At 40.9% G+C, this 9,037-nt stretch overlaps 1 protein-coding gene across 3 annotated transcripts; it reads left to right on the top strand.

The window, feature by feature from the left end:
* Nucleotides 1-291: 291 nt before the first annotated feature.
* On the top strand, nt 292-8,836 carry C6H7orf25 (chromosome 6 C7orf25 homolog). 3 transcript variants are annotated; one of them, XM_042477088.1, is made up of 3 exons: nt 292-498; nt 2,612-2,729; nt 6,679-8,836. In XM_042477088.1, exon 3 carries the CDS (start codon nt 6,695-6,697, stop codon nt 7,949-7,951), a length of 1,257 nt encoding a protein of 418 aa, XP_042333022.1. In that variant the 5' UTR covers nt 292-498; nt 2,612-2,729; nt 6,679-6,694; the 3' UTR covers nt 7,952-8,836. The 3 variants fall into 3 exon arrangements, with proteins under 3 accessions (XP_042333022.1, XP_042333021.1, XP_042333020.1); XM_042477087.1 differs by having other exon boundaries at nt 292-541; nt 2,520-2,729; XM_042477086.1 differs by lacking the exon at nt 2,612-2,729 and having other exon boundaries at nt 292-541.
* The last annotated feature ends 201 nt before the right edge of the window (nt 8,837-9,037 follow it).

Here is a 9,037-nt window from a genome sequence, read left to right as displayed (position 1 = left end):
ATTGGGTGGGATATAAATACATCCATTATTATTATTATTATTATTATTATTATTATTATTAATTATTATTATTATTATTATTATTATTATTATTATTATTATTATTATTATTATTATTATATAGCAGAAACAAAATATACACAATGGAAGACCCTTTTCAGCTACTCCTCCCTCCCGTCCCAGGCTGCGTCTACACTGAAGAATTAATGCGGTTCAACCCCGCTTTAACTGCCATGACTCAGTATGCTGTAGAATTGTGGACTTTGTCATTCTGGGTGCTGTTTAGCCTATTTTAGCAAGAGGCCTCGGGCACTTTACATTCCCTTCAACGACATTCAGCCAGGCTGGCTAAAAGCGGTGTGAAACCGGATTAATCCCGCAGTGCGGCCCATCCCTCCCTCCCAAGACCAGGGTTTTGTCCATGATGGAGACTTCTAGGTCTATGCTCCGCAAAGGGAGGAGCGACGAAGACGGCGGCAGAAGTCTGAGGGGGAAGGAGTGAGTTGCTATGCCCTTCCTTACTACACGGAGCAAAGGGGGAGTAAGTGTCCTTAAGGCGCGGTTGTTTTTGTTTTTTGCCTTGAGGGGTGAACAATAAAGCAGTTTGAGGCCTCTTTAAGGGGCCCGGCTGCGGGCTGTGGAATTCTGGGAATGGTAGTTTGCTCTGGGGCCCAACAAACTACCATTCCCAGAATTCCACAGCCCGCAACCGGGCCCCTTAAAGAGGCCTCAAACCGGTTTATTTCATCAATGTGGATGCTTATTAGACGAGAATTTAGGGATAAGTAGCCTTGAGAGGAGGCTTGAGGGCCTGAATCTTGCCCTCAGTTAAAATGGCGGCCGAGGCTTCTCTCCCAGCATCCTTTGGGGCCTCCTCCTCCTCTTTTCCTCAGAGGCTGGCACTAAAAGGCCCTTGTTGGGAAAGTGGTTCAGCCACTTATTATTATTATCCCCCCCCCCCCAAAAGAGGGTGCTTCCTTTCCTCAAGAGAAAGACTCCCCTCCACTTCTATGGGGGACGTACTAAAACAAATGGCAGCACTTGCCCATAGAGAATCATTGGAAAAATGCTTGCCCACAGCAAGTATTCTCCAGTGATTCCCTATGGGCAAGCATGGCTTCCCTGTGGGCAAGCATGGGTTCCCTATGGGCAAGCATGGTTGCCCTGTGGGCAAGCATGGGTTCCCTATGGGCAAGCACGGGTTCCCTATGGGCAAGCATGGGTTCCCTATGGGCAAGTATGGTTTCCCTATGGGCAAGCATGGCTTCCCTATGGGCAAGTATGGTTTCCCTATGGGCAAGTACTGTTGTCATTTGTTTTAGTGTGTCCCCTTTTGTGGCTCCTTTTCTGTTTTCTTTCCCCAAGCGAAGGATTTGTGGGACGCCCATTTCCCTAGCAGCATTGACTCTTTTCTTTATGGGGTGGGAGAGGAGACTAGTTCTCCATAAAGTGAAGCTGGTACTCCTGGACTACTCACACCCTCAGAGTCCTACTCATACTGGGAGCAAGCATCACTGAAAGCAGTTGTTACAGAATACTGTAAATCCTATCTGTTTGAGATGAATGGTTTGTTTGCGACATATAAGTGGGTATCTGTAATGCATCTGAGGAAGGAGATGATGATGATGATGATGATGATGATGATGATGATGATGATGATATTTATATCCCACCCTTCTCCCAAAGTTGAGACTCAGGGCGGCTTACAACATTAAAAAACACCATACAGTTAAAAAACATACAAACATAGTATATTAAAATAGAATTAATTTGCTACAATAATGAATACAAATTCAAGGCTAAAATCAAGTTTTAGAAGATTAAAATGCTTAAGATACATTAAAACAATATAACAGCACCCTGTCGCATACCTTAAAAACTTTCTGTTTTAAAAGCCTGTCTAAACAAGTAGGTTTTAGATTTAGATTTTAGTCAAGGAAAGATCATGCTGCCAACTTCTTTCTTTCAGTTAGTCTCAAAGGTGCTACAAGATCTCTTGAGAGATCTTGTGGCACCTTGGAGACTAACTGAAAGAAAGAAGTTGGCAGCACAAACTTTCCTAGACTTAAATCTACTTCTTCAGATGCATTTGATGGACTAAATGCCTTTGAGGAAGTAGATTTAAGCCTAGGAAAGCTCATGCTACTAAGTTCTTTCTTTCAGTTAGGGGTAGCGTGATGCCATCCCTGGAAGAACCAGGTGGGCACTGTGGCAACTGCATGCCACAGCCCCACTCCTGGGTTTTGCTGCCACACAAAGAAACAGCACTTCTTTTTGTGGTGGCTTTTCCTGCCCTGCCAGGGCTTTTTGGCACTGCGGCGGCACGCAGTGTCTAAATACTGTGACGCCACAGTGCTGGGATGCTAGCACATGTGTGGGCAGCTGTGCGCTGGCATGGGGGTATGCGCTGTCTGAACACTGCATCCCCACACCACCGTGAAGCTGCCATATTATACCTGTCTCTGCTGGCCCTTAGTCTCCAAGGTGCTACAAGATCTTTCTACATATTGATTCTACAGACTAACAGGGCTATATCATTGAATGTAATCAAACTAGTTTGTGGTTGTGAACTGTCCTCTACTCGACCCCGACTTATGGTGACCTTTTGGAGGAGACATCTTCAAGACACCCCATCCTACATTCCTCTGGTACTCCTGGACTACTCACACCCTCAGAGTCCTACTCATACTGGGAGCAAGCATCACTGAAAGCAGTTGTTACAGAATACTGTAAATCCTATCTGTTTGAGATGAATGGTTTGTTTGTGACATATAACTGGGTATCTGCAATGCATCTGAGGAAGGAGAAGGTCCTCCAAATTTATACTTGTAACCTCTACTGCCTTTTAGTTTCCCTAGGATTATTGTCTTCTAGTGAATCCTGCCTTCTCATGATGTGGCCAAAGTACAATAACCTCAGTTTGATCATCTTGGCTTCCAGGGAGAGTTCAGGCTTGATTTGTTCAAGGACCCTTTTGTTTGCCTTTCTGGCTGTCCATGGGATCCTCACCATTCTTCTCCAGCACTACATGTGAAACTAATTGATTTTCTTCTTATCTGCTTTCTTCACTGCCCAGCTCTCACTCCCATTTATGATGATGGGCAGGTTTGGATGATTCTGACTTCGGTGCTCAGTTATATGTCTTTACTCTTTAGGATATTATCTCGTTCTTTTGTCAGTGCCCTTCCCATTCCTACTCTTCTTCCTATCTCTTGGCTGCTGTCTCTGGTCTTATCAGTTTGATCCAAGGTAGGGGAGCTGTTACTATTTCGATTTCCTCATTGTCTAGGCTGAATGTATGAAGATCCTCTGTGGTCAATATTTTTGTTTTCTTTGTGTTCAGCAGTGAGCCTGCCTTTGCAGCTTCTTCTTTCAACTTCCTTAACAATTAATTGTTTCAAGTCTGTGATGTTTTCTGCTAGTACTATGGTATCATCAGGCTATTTTAGTCCTCCTATCCTCACTCCTTTCCTCCTATCTTCACTCCTATTTCTTCTGAGTCTCAGCTTGCCCTTCGTATGATAGTTTTTGCATACAAGTTGAACAAACAGGATGATAGAATGCAGATTTTGCCAATTGGGAACCATTTTGTTTCTCCATGTTTGGTTTTAGCAGTAGCCTCTTCTCCTAATTAGAGATTTCTCATCAGAGCTATCAGAACTACCATGACTTTAAGAGACTTCCATAAGGTTTTTTGTGTGTGATCTATACAGTCAAATACTTACATAGTTGCTTACATATAATTAAAGTGATATAAGTTCATTACTTTACAGATAATCAGTAAAAGAGCGGCTTAAACCACAGGCTTACATTGGAAAGAGACACAGCATCAAAACAGGGGGAAGAAGCAAGTGGTCTAGAGGTGGGGAAAAGGCTGGTGGGGTGGCTCTCTTCATTTCATTTTGCTTCAGCCTGCAGGGATGGCTTTGGTGACCCTATACATGAGAGGCATCCAAGATCCCTGTCATCAACTGTTCTACTCAGATCTTGCAGATTCAGGGCCCTACTTTCTTGATGGAATTAATCCATTTGTCGTACAGTCTTCTCTTTTTTCTGCTGTCTTTCACTTCACCAAGCATTATAATCTTTTCCAGTGACCATGCCATCATATGATATGTGTGAAGTATGATAATCTGTTTAGTTATCTTCACTTCTAGTGCGATTTCTGGCTTAATTTATGTATTTTTCTTTACAGCTATTCATGATACCCGAGGAACTGTCCTCCAGCACCACATTTCAAATGAGTTGATGATCTTCCTATCATATTTTTTCACTGCCCAACATTGAGTACCATATATAGAAATTGGAAATACAAAGGCATGGACAACCCTAACTTTAGTACATTCAGTGATATATCTTTGTTATTTTTGATAAAGTTTGATAAAGACTTGAGGATCCTGTTTAGTTTCTTCATAGCTTGAGTCCTAGTCTTTTTCTGATTTCTTGGCAGCAGTCTCTGTTTTGATTAATGACTGAGCCAAGGTACAGGAAATCTTTAACTATTTCAATATCTTCATCATCTACTTTAAAGTTATGTCAGTCTTTATTTTTGTCTCCTTAATAGTCAACTGTAACTGTTTTTGCACTTTATTTCCTACCTTTCCTTAGTAGTCATTCCAGGTGTTTGCTGTTTTCTTCAAGTAATGTGGTGTCATCTACATATCTTAAATTGTTCATGTTCCTTCCCCCAATTTTCACACTTCCTTCCTCTGTGGCTAATCTTACTTTCTGTGTGATATGTTCTGCCTATAAATTAAAGAAATAGGGCGATAGCCTTGTCTGATGTCTTTGTCAGTCTTGTTTCTCCACATCATATCCTGACAGTGGTCTCTTGTCCAGAGTGGAGACTATGCATCAGGACAGTCAGATGTGGCATGCTCATTTCTTTTAGCATGACCCATGCTTTCTCATGAGCTACACAGTCAATAAAGCACAGGTTGATTTTCTTCCAAATTCTTTGGTGCATTCCATTATCCAATGTATGTTTACAATATGACCCCTGGTGCCTTTTCCTTTTCTTAATCCAGCTCAGACATCTGGCATTTCTTGTCATTTTTTATTTCTCCCAAGTGTTTTCATTTTTCCACTTCACTTTCTAAAATTGTGGGTTCATATTCAAATATTTCTTCCTTGAAGGAATCTGCCATCCTTTTATTTCATATCATTTATATGTTTCCTCAGTGTACTGTTTCCATATTGATTGGTTTAAGCTTAAAATGATGGGATCTGCCATCCAGCAACATCCACAATTGCCCACTCCTGGCCTAGGAAGCTGCCTATAAGCAACCCTAGCGGCATATTTTTGTTGCTGGAAAGTATGGATGGCGCCTCCCATAACTTTTCACCTTTGGCTGTGGTGGCTAGGACTGCTGAGAACTTTAGCCCAACAACTTCTTGAGAACCACAGTTTCTGGCCATAAAAGACAATATTCCATAATCCAGTTTTTATTTTATTTTATCCCCCCCCCCCCATTTTTTCTGAGAGGAAGAGGGCTTCATGAATCAGTGAGGTACATTGTAAGGGGAACATTTTGCTAATTCCTGTTCTGCTGCACATTGTGCAGTAAAGGTATGTTAAAAAGACCATTGGGAGAGAAAATGACTGAGATGTTTAAGTGTTTGGGGAGGAGAAGGCTTCCCAAGGAAAAAGTGCTATCCTGATGTCCAAGTGGAAGGTCAGGTTCTGTTATGACTCTACTTTCTTACCAGAAGGCAGGAATGGTCAACTTGTTGTGTTGCAGCTCCCACCATCCCTCATTATTGGCTGTGCTGGGTAGGGCTGTTGGGAGCTACAGTTCAACATCCGAACAGGTTCCATATAGATGTTTGCATTGCTGTCCTGTGGTCAGTCCAGCAGATGGCAGCATTTGTATAACCAAAAGGATTTCTGTCCCAATTACATGGTGTTAGAATGGCAGTGATCTGATGATACACTACACTGTCTTCTTTATTGTCTTAGAACAAAATGAAACAAATAAAATAAAAATAGAATAGAATGGGTAGCTTACTAATATGTAGGGTTTAGAACGACCATGGGCTCCTGTGGAATGCTTCTTTTTTTTTTTAAAGGACTCCGTAAGGATCTAGTTCTCTCTCCCCCTTTTGTTTGTGTGTTTCTGTTTTAATGCACTTTAGAAACAAATACTGTAACTGTTGAAAGACAATAAGAAATTGGGTTTTGGTACACTTTCCTTTAGATTCACTGAGATGACTGAAGAATAGGTTGCTTGAGATATATGACTTGAAAGCTTCAGCCTCCCTGTCAATGTACACTGTATTTGAGGACGAATCATTTTAAAATAGCCAAGGATTTTTAAGTTAGGTTGTCTTGGTATCTTGCTTAAGTATGAATGCATAACTTTTATAAGATAATTCTGCATAATACTTGATCCCTTTAGGGTTTTTTTTGTGTCTTGCTAAATACCTTGAACTCAAATCTTAAATCTCTTTTTTTTTCCTGTTCTCCCAAATGAAAATCCCATTTCTACTAAATCTTAGTTTGTAACTGGATTATGTAAAAATGTTCATGTTTGTTAAACTAAACATGTTGAATTTATTTAAAATGCAGAGCTGTATGTTGAATCCCTCTCCTTTGGAAAACAAATTATTTGAGGAACTTCATTGGTGTGCTAATTTTACAGTCCATACTTACAGTCCATGCTTTCTTATCATTTTCAGGAATAATGTTACCAGCATGTCTGCACATTCCTTGCTGTGTGAGAGAATTGCTGTTGCTAAGGAGCTGATCAAAAGGGCAGAAGCTCTTTGCCGGTCCCAGAAAGGTGGCATAGAAGGAGGTTCCAAACTGTGCAGCAGATTGAAAGCAGAGTTAAAGTTCCTGCATAAGGTGGAAGCTGGAAAGGTAGCCATCAAAGAGTCCCATCTGCAGAGTACAAACCTCACTCACCTACAAGCCATCATTGAGTCTGCGGAGAACCTGGAGGAAGTTGCTGCAGTACTTCATGTCTTTACTTATGAAGACAAATATGGTGAAAAGCAGTTCTTGGTAGTGGATGTTGTTGCAAACGGTGGTCACACTTGGGTGAAAGCAATTGGTCGCAAGGCTGAAGCACTGCACAATATTTGGTTGGGCAGAGGCCAGTATGGTGACAAAAGTGTCATTAAGCAAGCAGAAGATTTCCTGCAAGCAAGTGGTCAGCAACTGGTGCAGTACAGTAACCCACATATTATCTTTGCATTCTACAATGGTGTGTCTAGCCCAGTGGCAGAGAGATTGAAAGAGATGGGCATATCTATACGGGGGGACATAGTTGCTGTGGATGCATTGGCAGAGCATGCTAAGGACAACGTCCACTTAAGTTCTAGTGAATCTGATGATGGAAATGAATGCCTTCAAGTGACAAGAGTAGATCGGGACAAATTAATAGCAAGTGTAGCTTTTCCTACAGAAATCAGAGTAGACATGTGCAATAGGGTTAACTTGGATATTACTACTCTGATTACCTTTGTCTCTGCCCTTAGCTACGGAAGCTGTGATTTCATCTTTAAGGAGAAAGTCCTGTCTGAGCAGGCAGCTCAGGAGAGAGAAGAAAGTGTCCTCCCGCTGCTGGAAGAGTTCATGAAGGGCAAGGAGCTGTTTGCTTGTGAATCTGCAGTTAAAGACTTTCAGGTTATCTTAGAAACTTTGGGGGGAGCAGGTGAGAAAACTCGAGCTGCTCGACTCATGGAAAGAATCAGTGTGGTACCAGACCAGCCCTCTGAACGTGCCTTAAAATTAGTGCCTAGTTCCAAAATCAGTCACCGTTCTCTGACAATTTTTGGGACAGGAGATGCTTTAAAGGCTATCACCATGACTGCAAACAGTGGCTTTGTCAGGGCAGCAGCAAACCAGGGGGTTAAATTCAGTGTGTTCATTCATCAGCCTAGGGCATTGACAGAAACCAAAGAATCTTCTGCCACACCTTTACCAGAGCATTGTTTTGGGCCCTGATAGTGCAAATTGCTTACTTTATTTATACTTCATGAAGCAGAAGCACTTTCATAAACAAAACTCTTTAAAAATATGCAACACAATCCAGCCAATGAGTAGTACTAGACTTGGTAAGAAACATGGGGCTACCACTAAATCATTAACCTGCTGAATTTTACTGTTCCTCAGCTGTAACATCTAATACAACTTTTCAATTTGCTGGCATCATTTTGCAGTACAGTTACTGTACTTGCTTTTGCTCCATCCAGCTATTTTCATGCGGTTGACATGCAAATATATAGCTTAGTGATATCTGTATAGGAAGTGCATAGCCTGAACAGTATGGATAGGAACAGGTGGGACTTCCTATGAGATGACTGCTTTAGTGACATCTGTGTATTCCAGTAAAGTTTAGATCTACAAAAGAGCTAAGCACACATTTCACCCTCAAAAACAAAGTTCAGTTTCAAATTAAAGCTCTAATTTCCATGTGGTACTTAAAAGTTAGTTAAGTTCAGCTGGATTGTTTTCAACATTATCTTTGTGGCATAAGGTTTTTATCTTTTCCATGGTCTATTTTGACATGAATAATACATGAAGAGTGTATGCACATGAGTGAGAACACTTGGCAGAATACTTTTTGAAAAACAAGCCAACAACCTAAATAACCAATGTTAAGTCTCATTGATTTACCTATGACAGATTTAAGTACATTAAAATCATCCACTGAAACAGATGTTCTGTAATTTTAAGAAGGTTTGCTTTGGCTGGATTGCTAATTTTTATCTTTATATGGACTCTTTCTCATTCACAGAGTAGTGGCTTCTCTGTAATTTACTTTACTGGACATAATTATGATGTTGACAGAATGCAATATAACATTAAAATGTTACCATTCAAATAGAATCTGCCTGTGTAGCATGTGTAGCCTTGGAAGGTAACTATGGCATTCTAGTTCAGTAGCTGAAATCTGTATGTGGCATAGGAATATATGTTTCAGGGTTGAATATAGTGCTTATTAATGAAATGAAGATGAAATCATTCCAAATGACAGAATGTAAGTGAATCCTACCATAGATACAGGGTTAAGTTCACTCTTAAAAAAAG

The sequence above is a fragment of the Sceloporus undulatus genome, chromosome 6 (assembly GCF_019175285.1).
Source record: "Sceloporus undulatus isolate JIND9_A2432 ecotype Alabama chromosome 6, SceUnd_v1.1, whole genome shotgun sequence".
Lineage (NCBI taxonomy): Eukaryota > Metazoa > Chordata > Lepidosauria > Squamata > Phrynosomatidae > Sceloporus > Sceloporus undulatus.
This window is presented reverse-complemented; position numbering and strand designations above follow the sequence as displayed.